At 47.3% G+C, this 22,621-nt stretch overlaps 1 protein-coding gene across 5 annotated transcripts in view; it reads left to right on the forward strand.

The window, feature by feature from the left end:
• Positions 1 to 22,621, forward strand: part of SHROOM3 (shroom family member 3) — a 240,827-nt gene that overhangs the window by 109,257 nt on the left and 108,949 nt on the right. Inside the window, exon 1 of one of the 5 annotated variants that reach the window (XM_075929434.1) lies at positions 14,914 to 20,825. The exons of 3 other annotated variants lie outside the window; for them this stretch is intronic. In XM_075929434.1, the coding sequence (XP_075785549.1) occupies positions 20,731 to 20,825 (95 nt within the window). In that variant the 5' untranslated portion in view covers positions 14,914 to 20,730. Of the gene's footprint in view, positions 1 to 14,913; positions 20,826 to 20,861; positions 22,058 to 22,621 lie in introns of those variants that run through there. One more of the 5 variants, XM_075929436.1, reaches the window with a different exon arrangement.

Here is a 22,621-nt window from a genome sequence, read left to right on the forward strand (position 1 = left end):
GAGTCAAATCGGGGAGCTAATACTTCTCTTTGCTTTGTAGAAAATCCTTTAGGAATGTAAGAAACAAAGTCGGTTGTTCCTGAGTGGCTTTATATTTGGACATCGGAGCTATCCACTAAACCACATGCCATCCTTGTCCACCCTGGGCTTTCCCAGAAACCACTCCCCATGGCTGTAGCATTGGTGAAGTCTTGCTGTGCTACTGTAGGTACAAGCGGTCACTTAGACCAGCCTTCGGTATTAAACTCCCTGTCATCTAGACCTGCTCTGACCTGCCTGGAGTATTTTTTTGCCAACAATACTGGGGTTACACTAGCTGGACAACAAAGTAGATATTCAGGAAAACTACAGAAACAGCCACTGCAGTCACAGAGACATCACCATTAGCAGAGCTGAGGAGCATGCTGCGGGTCTTCTGCTCCCAAATCACACTGAGAATCCCCATGAGTTGAAGCAACACAAGGCCTTGTTGCTAGGGCCACTCTTTTGAGAGAGTGCCCAGAATGATTGAATTTGGATTTAAAAGTGGAGGGAATTAGTTCAAAAGCAACTAATGTTTCAGTTAGAAAAGTTCTTTTGTTATAGAATTAAAATTTGATGGGAGATTTGGGGCTTTGTGCAAAAGTGGAAGGATTTGAGGTGGAAGCTGGTAATCGCCCCAGAGAACTGAAATGATACATTGGTAACTCAGGAAGAAGAGCTGAACTGAAGAAGAACTTTGTGCAACCTGAAAGCTTGTCTCCTCTTTGGCCAACAGAAATTGGTCCAATAAAAGATACTACCTCAGCCGCTTCTCAAGAGAGTCCTTTTTGCATCATTGGTCATGTCCTCCGTGAAGTTGTATCCTGTTGCAATGTTCAGGTTCCAGACTAGTTTTTGAAAAACAAGGTTATTTTCTGAAGGTGAGAGGACAGGAGTTCAGACAACACCGTTGTGGTAGTGGTATAATACTAAATGGCCAGTTAAAAGCCTTTATTTGCAATATAACTGGCTGCCAACACCCAAAATCTGAGGCATTAGATTGCCCGATAGAGTGATAGCAGAAGCAGCAGCTGGGGGGGGGGGGGGAATTTTGAAGTATCAGCTTTCACTACAATTGTTAAATTTGGTTTGGAGGGATAGAAATATCCCAAGTTTCATGCTAAATTAGTTTCGTGCTTATAGGCTAACAAGTAGAAAGCAATCTGCCCCTCCATCTTGGGACAGTGGTACGCACCAGCCAATACATTACAAGTCCCTGTAAGGAACGCACCACCTCAAAGACCTTCATTCTCCCTCCACTGCCCTGGGGGGGAACCCCGTCCTGAGCTACTAAAGGAGAAATCTAACCCGTGCCTTGTGAACTAGCAGCTTCCCCCACTTCTTGCCTAACCGCACATGCACAGATTATCTAACAAATAAAGGAGACAGTTAGCCATTCAGACACACCCTGCTTTCTGCTTCTTGCGTTTCCCTAGGGAGTTCAGAGTTCCAGCAGTCCAAGTTTCTCAGAAAAATAAAAGACTCAGTGATGTGACTCGGCAGTTTTTCTCTGGCTCTATAGAAAGCAATTGCCTGCCACTGCTTCCTGAAGGAAAAGTCGAACTGAATGTCATAGAGGATGGGAACAAGGTGATCGAAATTTTAAACCTCCAGTTAAATTCTGTAGGGTTTTTGCATAAAGGCCGGGCAGGTTAATTTTTAGCACCCTGGCCTATCCCTTTCCTACAGGAAAGAATCAATGGACACAAATCGGATATATGTAAAGGGGACCTACAAAAACCTGTTGGGGAACACTTCAATCTACCTAATCACTCTTTAAAAGATCTCCAAGTGGCTGTCTTCTCACAAACCATTTCTACAAGCCAAATAATAGAGGCACGTTGGAATTACAGTTTATCCACAAATTCAATTCTCACACTGATGGCCTCCTCAATTGAGATAATGGATGGCTGGGACATTATCAACCTAACATTCAAAGAAGATGCCAACAGCTCTTTGTCTGTGTAGATTCTTGCTTTAGTACCCTTCCTCTCTAATTGCTATCCTATGATCCTTATCTGCTTCTTTTAACTATCCAATCGGTAGGTGCATATAAATTACCAGTTCTTCCTATTTGGTTTTCCCTTTGATATTTTCATACTCTCTACTCCTTGTTTCCCTCCCCCTTCCATTTTTCCCTTCCCCCCTATTTATTTTGGGTCTGCACATCCTAAATACCTAGTTCGTGCCGCGTGTAGCCGCGGGCACGGAGTCTGAACTAGCGGACATTTAAAAATGGCAGCGCCCGGCAATATGCAAATGAAGCCTGGGAAATTCAAATCCCGGCTTCATTTGCAACTCCGTTTGCCTACATTAACCACCCTAGTTGGAACTAGGGTGGTAGTGTAGACATACCCTCAGAGGGGTAGCCGTGTTAGTCTGTAACTGAAAGAGAGCAGTGTTCCTGTCAGTCTAGCCTCTCTTCCTGGCAGTAGTTTACATGGGAGGTATCAGAAGATACACAGTTTCCTTTTCCTCCTATTGTACCTGGTTAAAAATATATCTCGGGAATTAATTTCTGGTGTCTGTCTTTGGCCTATGCATCTTTTTATGTTCTGTCCCATTTCTTATTTTATTGACTTCCACTGCCTCTTCTCTATTTATGGATATTTGTTCTGTGGCGGGGGTGTGTGTGTGTGTGTGTGTTATATTTCACCATTTTGCGTCCCACGTGCTCAAGTTTCTGCTCCATTCTGCTGGCATCCGTTGGGCAGAATTGCCGTGCCATTATTTCCGTGACTTTTAATCTGGAGGGGAAATATTTTAGGAATCCACCATGTTTCCCCCCCCTTCGATCACCCTCAGAGGACCCATATTGGGTTAATCCATTTTTCTGCATAAGGAGAGCTGAACGTTACACCCCTCAATGCAGTTCCAGGACTGATGTGGAGTGAATACTTGGAGGCCCACGTGAAGTCTCCCCCAAAGGGATGTGTGAACCGTCCCAGCAGCACTCCAAGGCCCAGAGGGTCTGGATTAGTTTAGAAATCCAACTCAACTCTTTCAGACAGCCCTCGTATGCTGCCAGCCACTAGGACACTGCAGGGGATTGGACTCGATGACCTATCAAGGTCCCTTCCAGTTCTAGTATTCTATGGTTCTATGACACCACATGGCCCGAGAGCAGTTTTAGTGTAACCTCTTCTTGGTGGATAAGGTACCAGTGAGGGGACACAGAACATACCTGTGTACCTGGTAAGTTCACATATCAATGCTGGCAGAGAGGGTAGGGCAGCACAGGGGTTGCAGTAGCAAATAAAAAATATGAAGTGCTGGGCTCTAGTTCTCTCAATCCTTTCAGAGCACTGAGGTCTGGGTTGGCTGAGATTTCCTGAGATGTTATTGAACAGCAGCTTTCCTCTTAGAAAAACCTACCCCAGCAAATGGGAGGGCTTCCCTTTATCCACTTAACATCTGCTGCCTGTTAGTGCCCTTTGGTAAAGCTGCTAACCGTGCGAGTCTCAGCTTGAGGCGGGAGCAAGATTACAGGCAGTCCCCGGGTTACGTACAAGATAGGGACTGTAGGTTTGTTCTTAAGTTGAATCTGTATGTAAGTCGGAACTGGCGTCAGCCGCTGCTGAAACCGCGGCTGAATCTGGATGCCAGTTCTGACTTACATACAGATTCAACTTAAGAAACCCAGGCGTCCCCAAGTCAGCTGCTGCTGAAACTGATCAGCGGCTGATTCCAGGAAGCCTGGGGCAGAGCAACTCTGCCTCGGGCTTCCTGTAGTCAGCCGCTGGTCAGTTTCAGCAGTGGCTGACTTGGGGACGCCTGGGGCAGAGCAGCTGGGGTGCTGCTGGGTTGTTCCAGTAGCGCGGCTCCTCGGCGCTACTGGAGCAACCCAGCAGCACCCCAGCTGCTCTGCCCCAGGCGTCCTGAATCAGCCGCTGCTGAAACTGACCAGCAGCGGCTGAATCAGGACGCCTGGGGCAGAGCAGCTGGGGTGCTGCCGGGTTGGTCCGGAGCGGCGCTGCGGGACCAACCCAGCAGCCCCCCCGCTGCTCTACCCCAGGGGTAGGCAAGAAAAGCCTGGTCTGCTGGGGGGGGCACTAGCTGCACCCCCCCCAGCAGACCAGGGAGACGGGGGTGGCGGGACTGCCCAAGTCCTCCACGGCTTTGCTCCGTCTCCCTGGTCTGCTGACCTGGGAGACGCGGAGCAAAGCCGCAGAGCACGCGGGCAGCGGGACAGTCCAGGCGCGCCGCGGCTGTCCCACTGCTGGCATGCTCCGAGGCTTTGCTCCCCATCTCCCTGGTCTGCTGGAGGGTTTACCTCTGCCTGCTAAACAGACCCGCGGATGTGGAGGAGGGGAAGGGGGCAGTTGCCCTGGGGTCCAGTGATTTAAAGGCACCTGGGACTCTTGGCCATTGCTGCTGCTACTGCAGCAGCAGCAGAACCCCAGGCCCTTTAAGTCACCACTGGAGCGCCGTGGGCTGTGTGCAGCTCTGAGGGCTGGGGGGCATGCTGTGTGCCATGTGGTGTGAAGGGCTGGGTGCCCCAGTCCCGCCCCTTCCTCTCAAGGCCCTGCCGTTTCCTGTGAAGGCCCCACCCCTTCCAGGAGCACAGAACTGAGCTCCTCTGCTGCTAACAAATGTGAAAATGATAAAGTGCCTTCTCACCCCTCGGATTAGCTGAAGTGAGAAGTCACCTATTCCCCCAGTGAAGACAAAAAGTCATGGACAGACACAACCCATTTTTATTTCTCTCCGTTCCCCAGCTCCTCGCCCTATCTCCCTTGCTCAGCAAATGCTCTTTCAGTGATCTCATTGGCAGGAGTTCTGACTCAGTGATGAATCAGCTCAACTGGAATTCAACCCTTTTTTGTTTGCTTAAGTTATTCTTATCAGATGGGCTGCATTTGTGGAAGGGGAAAAGAGGCTTTTCCTTTTAACAGAGCTGACGAGGCAGGGAAGGATCAGCAGCCATCCCAGACGAAATTGTGTCTGAGCATTTACTTTATGCTGCTAGGGAAGTGCCTTGAAAAAACCCAGACTCCCATTTCAACCCATTAAGCCTTCAGCCATACTTTATTGGAACCCCCTCAGCATTTTTATCTGCTCTTGCTGATAAGCGCTGTCTCAGGACACAGCCTTCTTGCTCCTATTAAGGGCCAGGGTGAGTGAGAGCCTTTTGGCCGGGGAGCAGGGGGAGTCAATGACCTTCACCCTAAAGACACAAACACTGATGGTTTCAGCTCTGAGTGTTTCTAAACAAGAGAGAGTTCACACTGAGTACATGGGTACGTGGTAGCATCCCCGTGAAGGGGTTAAAAAGTGCAGCATGAGTTTGGCCATAAATGGTGAGTAAATCTTATCTAGACTCTCCTAGAGCTGGGCCGCCTACTCAGAAGGAACAATTTATCCAACAGCTTTAGCCACTTTCCCCTCCTTATCTTCTCAGAGATATTCCAAGGGTCCATTTGTTCTGTGGGATGGTTTGCCTAACACTTTGGATAATTGGCATGGCCCTTGGCTGTGACCAGCTGTGAGTGGTGGGGGTATGTAACTGGTCCCTATAGCTGGACTGGGCCCCGGTCTGTATTGACTGGGGAAGAGTAAGATCCTCCAACCCTGCTCTCTGAGTACTTCCCCTTCTGAAAAAACTTAAAAAACAATGAATAGTTCTGCAGCATTTTAGAGACTAACAAAAAATGTAGATAGTATCAGGAGCTTTCTTGGGCACAACCCACTTCTTCAGATGAATGGAGCAAGAGGTGCAGGGGACAAATAAATGGCAGAGAAAGAGAGGGGATGGGGAGGGAAAGAGAAGGGAAAAAATAGGAAAAAAATATTGTCAGTTAGAGTGTCCGTGCTAAATGAGGCTAAAAGAGAGGGCTGTACGTACCCGGTGCTTAGCTTTTGATGTCATTAGGGTGTGGAATGTAGTGGCCCATCCAGGTCAAGTCTTTGTTCAAACCTTGATTACAGGTGTCACACTTGTAAATGAAACCGAGTTCTGCAGCTTCTTTCTCCAGCTGGTTTTGTAATATAGTCACTTTTAGATCCCTTAGTGAGTGCCCACGCAAGTTACAATGTTCCCCAACAGGTTTCCGTGTGTTGCCATTTCTAATTTCTGATCTGTGTCCATTTATCCTTTGTCGTACAGACTGTCCAATTTGGCCAATATACGTGGCAGAGGGGCCTTGCGGGCACTTGATGGCACAGATCACATTGGTGGATGTGCAGTTGTATGAGCCTCTGATATGCTGGCTTATGTGATTAGATCCCCTTCTCCTTCTGCCTCCCCCTGATTGCTGGCCAGAGGAGCAAGTCAGTTGCGTGGGTGAAGGAAAGGAGGATGCACCCTCTCTGGGACTTCAGAAAACCACCCCCTCTCCTTCCACCCATGAGCAAGAGAGGAGCGGGGAAGGACCTCTGACTCTCTGAGACACAATTCTGCATGGTGTACAGGGGCCACATTCTGCCTCTTACTCGTTGCCGCATCTAAAGCCTGAGGCTAGCCCACAATATTTCTGTTCCTGGGCTTGCAACTACAAAGAGGCGCTGTTGGGTTTTTGTACAGATGAAGCCTGATTCTGCTCCATGGAAGCCAGTGGGTGTTTTGCCTTTGACTTCCACAGGATTAGCCCTTTGTGAACACCTGTATTCATGCACAAGCACATTTGTATGTGCGCAGAGCTAGGTATTTGCATTCAGAGAATTCATTTGCATGAACTTTCAAGAATAAACAAATAGACAGGACAAACATCCTTCAAACCTTCAAATCGCCGCACTTCCCCCTCCCCGGCGGCGCTCCGCTCCTCCACCCGGCCGGCGGATTGGATGGGGCCGCGCCACTCGTAGTCGGCACAGGCCGCACAGTGAACGCCTGCGGGCCGCACGCGGCTCTCGGACCATATATTGTGCTGGCCTGATCTAGTGCACAGGACACTGACCAGGAATCAGGAAATGTGGTTACCATCCCTGTCTCTGCCACTGCCTTGGGGCACATCGCTTCTTGGCTGTTGAGCCTGAGAGCTCTTCAGGGCAGGGGCTGTCCCTTTCTGTGTGTTTTGTGCAGCACGTAGCCAGCCGGGCCTCAGTCTTTAAATGCCACCTGCATACTAACAGTAACTTCAGGCATTGTAGGAAATGCGGAGGGGCTGCCTCTGTTTTGGACAGCGGATCAGTGTCCCACTGCAGGAAGGAAAGAAGAGCTGCATGTGGAGACAGCACTAATCTGCAGGAAGGCATTGTGGCTCTGAGGGGATACTCCAGGGGACCCGCTTTGAAAGAAACTATTAGCCACCAGGCAGGGGCTGGGGAACAGCACTGACAGTACATGGGTAGCAGTGGAGATTTAGAGCTTAGATTTTCCCCTCACCCGTCGAACCGTCTTACCTGTACCCAGTGCTTTTTTTGTTTAAAAAAAAAAAAGTGCCGGTACTCCAGGGGAAAAATGGTTGCGGTCTGATTGGAGGTGCTGGTACTGCGTCTGGAGGTGCCGGTACTGAGTACCGGGCAGTACCGTCACAAAAAAAGCACTGCCTGTACCCTTTCCAAATGGGAGTGAGTGATGTTGCAACTGGGCACGTGATGTTGCAGAATCACTGGTTTGGCCCAGACAAATGTGGTACAGCCAGGCCCAGGTAGGCCCCTTCCACCCACACCCCATCCTCCCTCCATAGTCTCCGACTAAGACAGAGGCATAAGACCTAGATTCTACTCCAAGGGGAGATGCTGGCCTGCTAGTGGTCTTGGGCAGGTCAGTTTGCTTCTGTGTTTACAGTTCCCTCATCTGTAAAACTGGGCTGATGAGACTTTCTTTGTCAAGGGCTGAGAGATGGACTGATGAAAACTGCTAGAGAAGAAGTATTGTTTGTTTTTACCGAGTTCAAGTGCAGTGGGAAGAACTCACTCTGATTTGCAGTCCTCTTTTCTTCGCTAATGGAACTCACCGGAGGCACCCGCCCACCCTCTGAATTGCTCTGGGTGCGCACATGGTTATTAATGTTAACAAATGGCCTATTTTTTGAAAGCAGGACAGAGAGGACTGGCTGCTGTAAGCTACCTCTGACTCGTGAGTGATCTTATCTGTTTAATGAAAATGACTCCACTCCAAGCCTGCGAGTAGCCCATCTTGCTGCATCTCCATTGCCTTGCTGATGTTGACGCTTAACAATTACTTTCTGCAGGTGGAGTCCCAAAGGAAAAACTAATGGTATAATTTCATTGTCTGCTGTCCCGGCCTGCTGCATGAGATTTTCTCAGGGGAAGAGAAAAGGAAGGGTGCCGTGTAATCATAATGACAGACCTCTTGACCAGTTGCTGTTTGAATGGCCTGGAAGAGAGCAGCAGGGGATAAATCAGGCATCCTGCTGTGATAGGGCAGGGAGAAGACTGGGTCTCCCAGGGCATGTCTACACTGAGGAGTTAGTTTGAAATAACTCCCCTTATTTCAAAATAACAATGCAAGCGTCCATAGTAGCAAGCCTGTTATTTCGAAACAAGGAGTTGGTTATTTTGAAATATATTTATTATTTATTTATTTGATATTTTTATCCTGCATCTCTATTTAAAATGTTTGAGGCAGTTTACAAAAAAAATTTAAAACACAATAAATGAGTGTATGTAAAGTAAAATACAAGACCCCAAAGTGGGGGAAACATAAAACCTGCTAAAACACCTCAAGAGGAGGGGGACGGGGACACACACACACACACACACACTCACTCACTCACTCACTCACTCACTCACTCACTCACTCACTCACTCACTCTCTCTCTCTAAACACCAATATATTTATGTATTAATATATATAATATAATTAGCTAATAAATCCTGCTTGTGAAGAGGAATTAGCTTATTTTGAAAGAGTTATTTCGGGCGTTATTATTTCGAAATAACTTATTTCTAAATAACCGGGTAGTGTGGGTATAGCCCCAGAGTTCTGAGGGAAGCAGTCACAGGTTGTCTTTACTTACCCTTCCAGAAAAGTCTGATGGGCTCCCCTGGTGCTGCCTTGTGTGACCTTGCACTAGTGCACCACCAGGACTAGGGACACACACCCCTGGCCGCCCTGAGGCACCCTAATTATGCCTGTTGCCTGTCCAGGGATCACTCTAGGGAATGAGGTGGGGGAAGGGCGCAGAAGAAGAGCACAAAGGGAGCCCGCATTTGACTGTTTGCCTATTTTAATGCTGATTTAAATGGCTGTTTCAGAAGCCCTAGGAATTAGTCTCCATGTGCAGCATGTTGACCCCCCCTATTCTCCCTCCCCTCCCCTCCCCGCAGCCGTACCTTACTCCTCTGGTATTTCAGCAGCAGCAGGCTGCTTAGTGATCATGTCAGTTCCCTGCCGAGCAGGTGCAGGACCAGTTTCTGATGTCAGAGGTGTACAAGGTCACTCTTTGCTCACAGTAACCTTCATGCAAGGCCACCCCTGAAGTAAGTAGGGTTGCCAGGTGTCCGGCATTGGCCCAGACAGTCCGGTATTTGTGGCCTCTGTCCAGTAAAAAAAACAGAAAGTACCAGACATGTAAAATGTCCAGTATTTTCTGTTTTTCTCGGACGGAAGGCTGCTTGGGACATTCTTCCCCTGTCGTGTCTGGTGGGAACGGGGGGAGCGGGGATTGAAAGGTGCAGTGTCTCTTTTTTTTTATGAAGGTTTTTTTTCTCAACAACTTTGCTCATCCCCCCCCCTTTTTTTTTGTTGTTGTTCATTTTTCCCACGCCATGTTTGGTACTTTTTGCGAAAGTATCTGGCAACCCTCAAAGTAAGTGGGCTTGTGCAAACAGGATGAAGGGCTGAATTTGACTCACGTCATTTGTTCAGAGCCCCCATGTTTTCAGGACGGAGGTGGACAAAGCAGGTGCCTTTTTCAGTAAGGACTTGTAATAATATTGCCTGGCAAGGAGAATGTTAACTTGCTACTGCAGATCTTTCACCTTACATGGTCTTTACACATGTGTAGCTTCTGGCATCATCTGTGTATAAATTATTTTGTACATCACGGGCTGGAAAAGAGGATCGAGGAGGGGGATTTTCTTTAGTAGCTCAGCTAAGGAGTCTTGAAGATATAGACATGACTGTATTCATTGTAGGTTTGACCCTGCAAGGGTGGGACCTAGGATGGCAAGTCCGCATGAGCTGTGGAGACTCATAAACATCTGTTAGTATCAGGCCCAAACTAGCCTTAACATTTATTTACCCACAAGTCTTTGGAGTATTTAGAAACGGGCCTGAGATGCACCATTTGGGTCTGGATCGGACCTTCCCCACTGTTGGATTCAGGGCTTCAAGCTAGTATTTCATGTGTTGTATTTACTGAGTGCTGACAGCATGCACGGTGCTGCACAACATATTCCCCGCACCAAGGTGTTCATAAAGTAGTGCAAACACAAGGCAAATCATTTCCGACATGCCTGGTGTACGGGGCACTGCTGGGAACCCCAGCAGTAGCCCTACTGGGAAGACTTTGGAAAAGAAACATGTTCTGAGGGGCAGTTTAGGGCTTTTAGGAAGGGACAACGTGTTTCACATATACAGAATGGGAAACGACTGTCTAGGAAGGAGTACTGCAGAAAAGGGATCTAGGGGTCATAGCAGACCACAAGCTAAATATGAGTCCACAATGTGACGCTGTTGCAAAAAAATGCAAACATGATTCTGGGAGGCATTAACAGGAGTGTTGTGAGCAAGACACGAGGAGTCATTCTTCCGCTCTACTCTGCACTGATTAGGCCTCAGCTGGAGCATTGTGTCCAGTGCTGGGCACCACATTTCAAGAAAGATGTGGAGAAATTGGATAAGGTCAAGGGAAGAGCAACAAAAATGACGAAAGGTCTAGAAAACATGACCTATGAGGAAAGACTGAAAGAACTGGGCTTGTTTAGTTTGGAAGAGAGAAGACTGAGAGGGGTCATGATAGTGGTTTTCAAGTTTCTGAGTGTTACAAGGAGGAGGGAGAAAAATTGTTCTCCTTGGCCTCTGAGGATAGGACAAGAAGCAATGGGCTTAAACTGCAGCAAGGGAGGTTTAGGTTGGACATTAGGAAAAACTTCCTAACTGGTCATGGTGGTCAAACACTGGAATAAGTTGCCTAGGGAGGTTGTGGAATCTCCATCTCTGGAGATATTTAAGAGCATGTTAGACACCCACCTGTCAGGTATGGTCTAGACGGTGCTTGGTCCTGCCATGAGAGCAGGGGACTGGACTTGATGACCTCTCCAGGTCCCTTCCAGTTCTAGCCTTCTATGATTCATCCTACAGTGTACTGAGCACTGAGGCTCAATCCTGTCAAATGCATAAGAACATGAGTGACTTTAAAACACGTGAGTAGTTATAATGAAATTCCTAGGATTTCTCCTGTGTCCAAGGACTTCGCTGTGCTCAGCCCTTGGCAGGATGGGGCCCTTACAGAAGAGAAGTGCGTAATTTTCTCAGTTAAATGGCAGGGACTGTTCTACATGCATGAGGTCACGTTACTGCTTCTGTAACCCATAGAAATGTTGAAATGTTGGGTGAGAGAAATTTCACTATTCAGCTCAATTCTCACCCTTCTGAAATCCTCAAACTGTCGTTTAAGAATATAAAAAAGGGGTTTAAAATTACAGCTGGGGGGAAAGTTTCAGCCAAAACCTCATTTTATTTGGGGGGAATGTGGAAGAATGCTGAGTTTGCAACAGTGTAATATTTTGTGAATTTGTGTAGGTTTCATCCAATTGGTGCCTGTTAAGAAGACAGAACAAATATGAAAAAGTCTAAAAAAGAAGTAGTCAACTATTTCATCATTTTCAAAATGAAATGTGTAGATTTTTTGCTTCAAAATGATGCTTTTTGATTTGAAACTTCCTTCTGTGTTATGGCAAAGACAATGAAAAAAACTCGAAACATTTTGTCTTGGCCTGAACTAAACATGCCATTCAGCCTGAAACATTTTTTTTTTGTTTGTCAAAAATTCTGAAAAGGGGGCTTTTTCAGTTCAATATGAAATAATTTATTCAGTGATTATTCACAGTTGCCAGTGAACCAAATAACCCATCATCCACCCAGCTCTCACTGTATCCACTAACTCCGGCATATTCACTCTCTCAATTGCTGGAAATAGCAGCAGCATAAAAACCAATGATTTTAAAGCTGGAAGTAAGTTAGATATAGCAGAATACACTGGAAAGAGACAATCTAGTATTTGTGCTCCCTCGACATGAGTAATCATTAAAGCCTTCACATTTCTGCTGAGGAGGAAAAAAAGAAAACCCTCTTAATTCTCTACATTCTTTATGCCAGCCTGAAAAAAGTACGCCACGCACGTCTGTGTCTTGCTGCTTGTTCTCTCTGTGGGTCTCTTTCTTTAGTATTCTGCCACCTGTTTGTAACACTGTTCTGTAAGTTCTTATAGAGGCTTTCTTCTCTGGACTGCGTATGCCCTTGGTCTTGTTGCATTGACACTGAGGCCTTGTTGTCTGCGAGAGACAGTACATTAGAGCTCCTTGGCTTACACTGCTGCCTGCTTTACTCCCATAACTTCATTCTTGGAAAGTTTCTGAGTTTCCCGGGTGATAAAACACGAGCAACATTTGCTCTGGCCTGACTCATTTCTGAAGGCATTCAGCTTTGTTTTATAATGAAGGTTACCAAGGGTGGGTGGGGGGCATGAGAATTCCCAGGGATGGCAAGTCCTGAAAAGTGTCACAAAGTCACCTCCTGCACCTTATGCACTGTGGGGTTGTGTTTGATTGGGTTTTGAAAGTACACAGAAAATATTCCTGACAGTCAGGAGGAGACACCAGCTGAGCAAAGTTACAAGCTTGTTCCCTCTTCTCCAAACCTCCCCCCCCCACCCCCCAGCTATGTAATAGCTATTATAGCTGTCAAACTGTCCAAGATCGGCACTATTATCATTCAGGTTAGACTGATATATTAGTGGAGAGTTTGCCATTCTTGTAAAAAGTGCCAATTATTCACCGGAGACCAAACCACTGAATCAAATGAGAGAGGGTTTTGAATGGATATAAAACCCATACATTGATTTTTTTAAATGTAGTTAATAACAGGGGGAGGCAGGGGGCTGACTGCATGGGCATTTCCTCCTTTTCATGCTGTGTTATTTATCTCTTTAAAATAAATAGCTTGTGCATAATTGGTGGCTCAGGGATTAACAGAGATTAACAGGAAGGGTTTGCTAGTTGTTCCTGGCCAACCAGTTTGTAGCCTAATTCTGCTCTCATTTACACGGGAGTAACGCTGTTTGGGTTCATTCGTCTAGACTGTCATTAAACTGGAGTGAGTGAGAAGAGAATTCGGCCCTGGGTATCCAACATTTTTTAAGGACTTAAATGTGGATTCCAAAGCTCAGCTTTGCCCCAAGTATTTTCATGTGGATTTTTCTCATTCCTCATGTGGTGCAAATGGCATAAGGATATTGACTTAGCTGGAACTATGCTGATTTATACTGTCTGAGGAGCGCTGTCCATCCCCGTGCATAAAAAAGACCAAGAGCATTTCAGCAGAAACGGCTCTAAGCCGCTGGGTAAAAACTTCCCCCTTGAACTTGAGACATATTTGGTTCCAGGTCTAAACTTTGCAGCTACCCCATCTTCTATTAAATGGCCCAAACAAAATCGATTTGAACTCAAACCCCAGGTCTGAACTACCTAAAACTCTGGGGTGGGTTGTGTTTCTTATGAGGGCACTGTGGTCTAGATTCTCTAAGATGTTTGAACCTCTAACTCCCATGGATAGACCTATTCAGGGGAGCTTGTATTTAGCACGCTCATTGTTGTTTTAAGCATTCCTTGCCTTAGCTGCAAGCAGAGAGGAGAGACAGCATATGAAGAGCAATGTCCTTTGGCTGAGGAGTCAGCCCACATAGGGGAATGGGGATGTAAGGTATCCGAATATCAGATCCCTTGAGGCACTATGGCACCATTTGTAAGTTGAAATATTTAGAGGTTTGGGTGTTCCATTTTTTTTTTTTGGAGGGATGGGGGTGTGAAAAATCAAAATTGCCTGCAGAAAATAAACTCATTTTGGAAAAACAACAACAACCCTACAGTCAGTTAAGCACCTGAATAAATGCTTTGCTGAATCAGGGCCTTAGAGGGTTGTGTCTGGATGCATGAAAATTTGACCAATGTTTTTAACTTACTTGGAAAATAAAAAGTTTTCTGGTTATGAGAGGTGACTTAGAATAGCCTCTCTGCACAAGAATATTTTAAAGGGTTAATAGGGCCTGGAAAACATGGAAATGCTGCCAGAATAAGACATGTCAGCAATGAGGAGCGAGCACATATCCTTTTTGACTTGACAGGTTTTGGTTCCTGAATGCACTGTGTAGATATCAGTGTAATATTGGGTAGTTCTTGTACCTGCCTGTCATTTATGCAAACTCTGACTTCAACTGTTAAACCAATATTTGCTGTTTAGTATACTCCTCTCTTTTGTGTTTGAGTATTTGAAACCATGGAGAATATTTGTCAGGATCCCAGCCTGACTGGGAGGAGGAGAATGTGAATGCCCCTGAGTTAGAAGGAGCACAATGCGTCAGGAGAAGAATGAAAAGGCAGAGAGAAATTAAATGAATGAAATTAATAGGTAGCAGGTTTAAAACAAAAGAAGTTTTTTCTTCATGCAGCGCACAGTCAACCTGTGGAACTCCTACATTTAAAATGCAGAGCTGCAGTGGTCCCGGAGCCAGCACGAGCTGGGACTGCTCAGTCCCGGCTCACGCTGGGCCTGGGACCTACCCTTGCTGCGGCTCTTGCAGTTTGAATGTAGTAGGAGCCTGCACGCCCAGCTCCTATTACATTTAAACTGCAAAGCCGCAGCGGGGGTAGGTCCCAGACCCAGCGTGAGCCAGGACTGAGCGCCTTCCCTTATTGACAAAACACGTAGTCGATACACATTGTATTGACTACATGATTAGCCAATTACCCCCCTCTTAGCATGTTTAGTTCTTAGAAGGAACTTTGTTCATTCATGGGGAAATACTTCTTTATACATGGTGGCTGATTGAGTCTTTGCTCTGTTTTCATGGTCCCACTCTATCCAACCTGCACAGATAGCACATGATCTCCAATTTCTTCTGTGGCTTCCTCCTTAGGAGACTCTGTGAGTTTGCTCAGAATTTTCATTAACTAACCAGTATGTGTGGAAGTGCTAAGCTGTGGTTTGGGGAGACTTTGGTTTCTACACAAATCTTCAGGGAGAGGGTGAATTCAGAGACCTCCCACCGTTGCGGATTAAACAAGGCAACAAAGTACATGTAACTTTCTCTCTGCAGTGTACAACTTGCCCGGCCCTAGCATGCAGAGAGATGCGGAGGAGAGCATTGCAGGAGGAGATAGCAGCTACGTATGTCAGTAGCTGCGATACCCATAAGTATAGGCTTGCAATAGAACCCGCATGCGTATCTAACCCGACTACTGAGTAGCATTTCTACTCAAGAATGCTGAATAAGCTGTCCCTATGGTGCTGCCTCCCCTAAGATTAAATTCAGTGCCCAATCTACCCAACCAAGGGACTGGCTCTCAAGGGAGAAATTGCAATTGTGTTCTCAACAGCTTCAGAGCACATTTTTGGCTCTGCTGGATCCAGGATTAGAGCTCTGCTCTCTATTCCGCCCAAGCCCCTCTGAGCAAGCATCTGATTTTCCTGTAGATGGGCAGATTTGCTTTTCCGGCTGGTTATGGTTTGCGGAGCTGCCAAACCATGTTTGCTGAACAGATTCCTACACTGCAAGCCATGCAGACAGGACTGCTCCCAGCTCTGGTTCGTGCTTTTAAGAAGGCCTTGGTGGAGCAGGAACATCCCTGCTCAGGAAAGCACTTAAGCACTTACTTAACTTTAAGCACATGCTTATGTCCCCTGCCATTAAACTGGACTTCAGATCATACATTAAGTTAAGCATGTGCACATAACTTAAGAGCAAGCTTCATGTTAAGCACCGTTCTTAAGTATTTTCCTGAAGTGGGGTGTCACGGAGGAGGCTAACCTGATCCTGGAGTCCTTGCTGCAAACAGTCCTCACGCCCTCCTGCGTAGATTCAACTCTGGGTGTTTTATGTACTGTGTGCTCTACAAGTGTTTCTCCCCCACAGCATAAGGCTTTTCCCATCTCCCCAAGCTCAGGACGCAAGATCTCACCATGTTGATATTCTGGGCTTCTCTGTCCCCTCCTGCCAACCCTCTGCATCCCCCTCTTTTCTCTTTTAGCTGTTCCCAGCAAAGGAGCAGCACCCCCCTGGCTAAATTGATCCAGCGTTTAACCAATTATCTTCTCACCTTGGCCCCTGTGGGGGACCTTGATGGATCAGCCTTAAACTGCTCACAGTCCCATGGGGTCACAGTAAAAGCGGATACGTTCATGGCACACTCAGGGCTCTAGGGCTTTGGGGGAAGCCAAGACTATTCACATGGGTGAGGTTTGGAAGGATCAGGCTCCGACTCTCCAGTCTGGCACAGGAGAAGGTTATAACATTAATTTTTGTTACAGTAAAGCAGCGGTGCCCACGTGTGACCGGGGCAGAGGTGGGGGAATTCGCTCTGTTTATGTGCAGCACCCTAGATAACTGCGGGAGCGAGGGAGTCTCTTAGAAGCATAGGGTTGTCCTACGTGTTCTTTAAATAGTCCTTCACTCCCTGAAATCCCCTTTCCCAGAAGGCTGGAGTTTCTCTAGATCAAAAGCGTGTGCTTTCAGTCCCCCCACCTCGAGCTTTGAGTCTGAAATCCTCAAAAATAATCAGTCACTGTGAAACCCGCAAGGATAATCAGTTTTCACAGTGACGCCTTGAAGATCAGCAAGGCCAGTGATCAAGGTGAAAGGCATTTTGGAGAGGAGAGGGATTAATGACTTGCTGAGAGAAGCTGCCAGCCCCAGATCTGTTAAACCTGGCGGGCTGCTAATCCCCAGGCAACACTTTGATTTACACTGAAGGTGTTGCTGTTTTAATGGAAGTGGAATGAAAACATAGGTGTATGGGATGTTTTCAGGGTAGTTCAGCGTCATTTGGTAGCTGTATACGGGTTGATAGAGAAATATTGGCCAGTGTTTGAGCCGATCAAATAGCTGACCCTCTCCAGATCCCCAGCAATATAGTATGTATAACTGTCCGTGATCCTCCTGCATGCACATTGCAAGACTATAAAAGTGTTTCAAGTAAGATGTAACATACTGAACTAGAAGTTCATCCTCACAGCCTGCCAGTCTGGTGTTTACAGGCTAGAGCATGGCTAAACTGTGGAGCACTCGCTCAACCACGTTGTTTCAAAAGATGCTTGTAAGGGGAGGAATAGCTCAGTGGTATGAGCATTGGTGTGGTAAACCCCAGGTTGAGTTCAATCCTTGAGTAGGCCACTTAGGGATTCTGAGGCAAAAATCTGTCAGGGGATGGTGGATGGTTCTTGGTCCTGTTGTGAAGGCAGGGGGCTGGATTTGATGACCTTTCAAGGTCTCTTCCAGTTCTAGGAGATAGGCAATCTCCATTTATTTCAGTCAGTGATTTTCAAAGTACAGCGTGTTGGAAAATCAGGCAATGGGTTGCCTTGCTGGAGGGGGACCAGTGGGGGTGTAAAGGCAGTTTCCTGGCCAACTCTTCACAAGATAAACAAGCCAAAAACATAAAGCCAAGCCCAAAAGGAGCTCTACCCATTTGTGCGCAGCAATGCCTGGTAACAAACCAGGAACCAGCCAATGGGAATGTGAAGCCAGAGCTTGGGGCAGGGGTGAGCTGGAGCTGCTGTTGGCCACTTGCAGGGTTCATTGTGGTCCCCTGTGCCAGGATATGCAGGAAGCCTGCCTCAGTATCCCACTGTGTCACTGACCTGGAGGTAAGCTTGCTCCCCAGCAATCCTCTGTTCCAGCCCTTAGCCCCTCTCAACCCAGAAACCCCTCCTGCTCCCTAAACACCTCATCCCCAGCCCCATCCCATAGCCTGCTGTGTCACGGGCATCAACAATTTTCTTCAAAGGGGGTCGCAAGAAAAAATGTTTGAAAACTGCTGGTCTGTGTTGTTATCTTATTAATTGGTCTTGCGGTTTCACCCAAAGATAAGATCGAGACCCTCCCGGTGTTAGGTGCTGTACAAACCCACGGGAGCCCTTTATCCGTGGAGGTGTCATACTCTCAGAAGAATCCACAGCCTTTAAAGGGATTATATGCTCATTTTATTGCCATGTAAAATTCTTTGAATTGGGACCCGCCCATGTTCCCAACGTACAAGATAATTGGTAGGTCAAAACGTTGAGGGCCCGGCCCATCCATTTTACATGGCAATAAAAGGAGGTTATATGACCATTCAAATGCCTGCTGACTTTCCTCTCTCGTTAGAGTGCACTGCTGCAGTTACTTCACTTGTTGAGAGCTGAGCATTTATTTGGTTCCTTGGAACCATGATCTGCATCTCCGGGTCTTTCATCGTGCCATGTGATTGACGAGCCGCTCTGCATTTGTAACTGCATCATTCGGTTTGTCATGGCCACTTGTTTGACAACTGTGTTTTCAGACATATTTGAAATTAAGGGTTTAATTAACTCAATAAACATCAGAGGGCCACATTTGCAAAAAACGCTCAGCGTTGGCCCACCTCTGCGCCCCTGGAACCCAAAGGAGAGCGTTACTATTCCTTTCCCGGGGATCAGTGCTAAGCGCTATTCAGAATACTGCCCGCTACCCACGGGCCTTCTCTAAACATCACCTTCTCTGCTCATTGCAGCCAGCCGCTCTGGAGCTAGGTCCTGTGTCTGAGCCTGCCCCCGCCCAGACTTTAAAGGACCTCAGTAGTCAGTGTCACTCCCACATGGCTGTGTTGTCCACAAGGTCTCTGCAGGATGCGCAAGGTTTGAATTAACCCCCCATGGCCTCTGCCTTGACGTGTCTCATCGTTTCACCGGCACTGAAGAAAGTGTTGCTCAGGGGAATGGTCTGTCTTTCATGTTCGTGAATGGAGGCTGCTCCTCCAACTTTGGCAGATGCTCTGGAAAAGGCTTGGAGGCTATCACTAGGCAAGGAGGGCAAAGCCAGCCAGCCCCCTGGCTCTGAAATACATTTTCTCGACTAGCAGGGCAGTAGTTGGCACCCCCCAGAGGGATTGAATCCAGGGTGTAAGCGTGTTTGTTTTCAGCTGTGGCAGCAACACAGATGCCCTTTATATACAAGGAGGGATGAGCTTGGTTAATGGGCGGATTGGCACCAGCAGCCAAATGCAATTAAAAACATTCCCTTTTTCCCTAGCATGAGCCTTACGGTTCCCTCCCGGCTCTCCTTACCGCTGTCCTGTGGGCAGATGTGTGTTCTAGCTGTGGATTAGCAGTGCCTCGCTTGCAGCTGCTGGCTCCTGTTTTATGGTGATGCCTTTTTAATGATGTCTGGAGAATTTAGGTATCGCAGCCAGGCTCTGAAGGCAGCCCAGTAGGAAGTCGCCCGTGTGCCACGGAGATCAAAGGAAGGCACCACAGCATTGATCTCTGTGCTTGAGAGAAAGTGGTTTGATTTAAGAAGATTTAGGCACCTGGTTAATTAAACGGTGCGTAGGGATGGCCTCTTGTTGCTAGTGTAGAGGAAAGATGCATCCCCTTGCCTCAGTGAGCTTAATGAATTCAGGAAACGTACAATGCAAGTGAAACAGGAATGTTGTCGAGGGAAGGCAACTGACAGTCAATAGCTTACCTTCTGTTTCCTACTCTGCTGCTGATTTGGCGTGTGGCTTTGGGCAGCTCCCTGCCACCAAGCTGTTCCAAAATAGGAATCTAAAGTGAGGCTATGAAGTGGGAGGGGGCGGATTTTCAAAACTGCTCGCCACCCAGCAGCTCCCCCCAAAGTCGGCGGGATCTGTTGGATGGGCAGCACTTTTGATAATCAGGCACTTAGTTAGGCAGCTTAAACAGGGATTGGGGAGCCTCATTTTAGGTTCCTGTTTTTGGTAAACCTTGGTCGTCATTTCCCCATGCAGCATCTTGTCTGTCTGTAAAAGACGATATCCAGGCCGTGGAGGTCAGAGTGACTGAAGCCATGTCTACGCTCGGAAATTATTTCCAATTTACTAAATTCGACTTATGGACGCCCGATGTAACAAATTCAAAGTTCCGTGTCCTCACTACGGGGAAGGATCGAAATTAGTCCAGGGCAGGCTCTGTTAATGTGGACGCGCTACCTCGGACTCAGAGCCCCGGGGAGCTGCCAGAGGCCTCCCAGAGGCCAATCACTTCAAATTAGCAGCACCAGCACATCCACAGTAACGTTTTGGACTTACAAATTCGGAATTAGCATTATTCCTCCTGAAAAGTGGGAGTACAGAGTTCGAATTCTGCAGCCCCTTATTTTGGAATAATGGGCTTGATAATGCAGATTCACCATTTACATATCCAACCGGGAGGGGGGATATTTCAGTCTAAGGTCTTAGTGTAGACCAGGCCTGAATGGGGGAGGGTTTTTTAAGTAGCAAAAGCAACATCTGAAAAAGGTAAAAACGAAGGAGAGCATCATCCTGTAGAAATGCCCTGTATTTTCCCCTCTCCTTTTTAGTCATTCTTCCCTCTTTTGCTCCAGTGCCGTCATCGCCTCCGTGCCTGCAGCTATGGCAATTACTACAGAGCAGGTATGTAGCAAGCCAGCAGCTGTAGGTTGTTAGGAAAGGGAGCTTTGTCCTTGTTAGTGTCTCTGCCTGTCAAGGTGTGAGCAACACTCGCTCTGTCTGCCTCCCTCTGGGATTCTCCTCTTGAGCCCGGGTTCGCCTCTTTGTCTCAAACTACAGCCTTAATGCTCAAGGCTCATGTTAGTGGCATACGGGCTCCTCATCCAGCTCGCTATGCACTCAAACCCGCACCCAGTTCTGAAGATCCTGACCTGTTGGACAGCGGAACCGAGGTCTGTGAGTAACTCCTGGGCGCGTGTGCAGTATTTGCAGGTGGCAGAGGTGGGCCGAGGGGGCAGTGAGAGATTGTCTCATGATCTAGGCTAGGGTCTGTTTCTATTAGGAGGCACACGGGTGTTGCATAGCTTCATTTCTATGGGAAATCCAAGCAGGAAAGGTCTATTTTAGAGCATTTCATGCCTACTTTCACTATTTCCCTCCTCTCTTGAGTGTCTGGAGAAGGCAATTTTCTGCCAGAGTATTGTTGAGTTTGTTTTTTTCAAGTCCCTGGGCCCGTTGTTCCTGTTCTTTTGGGGAAGGAGTCTACTGAAATGTTCATTTGCACTGTAGAACATACTCTGTGCTGGGACTTCTGTGGATTTCATCCTGACCCTCTGCCGTTTCCTGTTCTTATGGATGTCCTTGAGGTTGTTGGGGAGGGGAGTGTGGTTCTTTCAAGCATGACCTTGTGTAAATTGCTGAAACCTAGATGATGTGGTGAGCTAAGTGGGGAGCAGTCAGAAATGGATCTTGAAGCCAGACAGCCCAGCAAGTCACAGCTCCCCTGGGCCACAAGACTGAGCAGACGTTGATGCCAAACTCACCCCATGGTAGCTGGATTGGTTTGTTTCTTTATCTACTCCATTGTTCTTTCTACGGTGTCTGTGTGTAGACTGGAATGATTTCAAAATGCTTCTGTCATTCAGTTTATTCTTAGATCTGATGAGGATTTTATAACATAATGTAAAATCATTTGGGGTATTTAAGTATCAGGCTTCATTTATGGCAGGCCTGCACAACATACAGCCCGCAGGATGCATGTGGCCCAAAGGAGCTCAATGTGCGGCCCACAACGGCTTTTGGAAATAATATTTCCTCCTTCCTCTCTTCTGCTCTCCTCTACTCCCCTTTTGAACGTAGCACTGTCTTGTACCGGAGCCTCTCCCCCTGACGTTAGGGACACACACACACTCTGGTCTTGCCCTTCGCCCGCGTCCGGTCCCACCCCCGCTTCTGGCTCCCATCCCAGGACTCGGCCCCCCTGCACGCTGCTCAGCTGGGCGGCCGCTTATGCGGCGCAGACCACTATCAGAACACTGCGCTCCCCGTGCAGCACGGGGGTGGACGCTGTTGGAGCTTGTCACAGCTCACCAGCTGGTAAAATCTACGCCCTGTTGATATTATAACTTGTATCAGAGGGAACAAATTTTGCACTGTGAGATATTTCTTCTCTTTGCGTGTGACTGTGAGTATTTCCCTTGTGTGCGAATTTATGCAACAAAGTCTTGAGCTTTCAACAAAACCTGTGGTTGCGTGTTGAACCTGGACGGTGCGGGGGGGGGGGGGGGTTTGTATGCCTGACATGCGTGGGGTTTTGGTTTTTTTTGCTCGAGAAAAATCTTTAGCCCATGTGTTCGGTATTTTTTGGGAGAGCATCTGGCAACCCTACTTGGGGCTTGCAGCTGTTTTCTTTGGAGTAATATGGGCCTCGCCGCTTTCCGAGTTGTGCAGGCCTGATTTATGGGTATCAATCACACTTTTATCTGAAAATCTTGATCTAAATTCTTCTTTACCATATGCAGATCCGATTGGTTCATTTTCACCATTTACTTGCAAAGTGAAAAATTGTTCCTCTGGTGATTTTTCTCCCCTGCCTCATTTCCAAACGAATGTAATTTGTTGCGCATGTATTAGTGGCTGAAATGAACTAGCGCTTCACTGTGTGCTAGCATGGCCCAGCTAACAGTCTTCGGTGCAGCTCATGCAACAGAAAGAACTTATTGGAAAGGTCTCCCTCAGCTAGGTCTGT

The sequence above is a fragment of the Pelodiscus sinensis genome, chromosome 5 (genome assembly GCF_049634645.1).
Source record: "Pelodiscus sinensis isolate JC-2024 chromosome 5, ASM4963464v1, whole genome shotgun sequence".
NCBI lineage: Eukaryota > Metazoa > Chordata > Testudines > Trionychidae > Pelodiscus > Pelodiscus sinensis.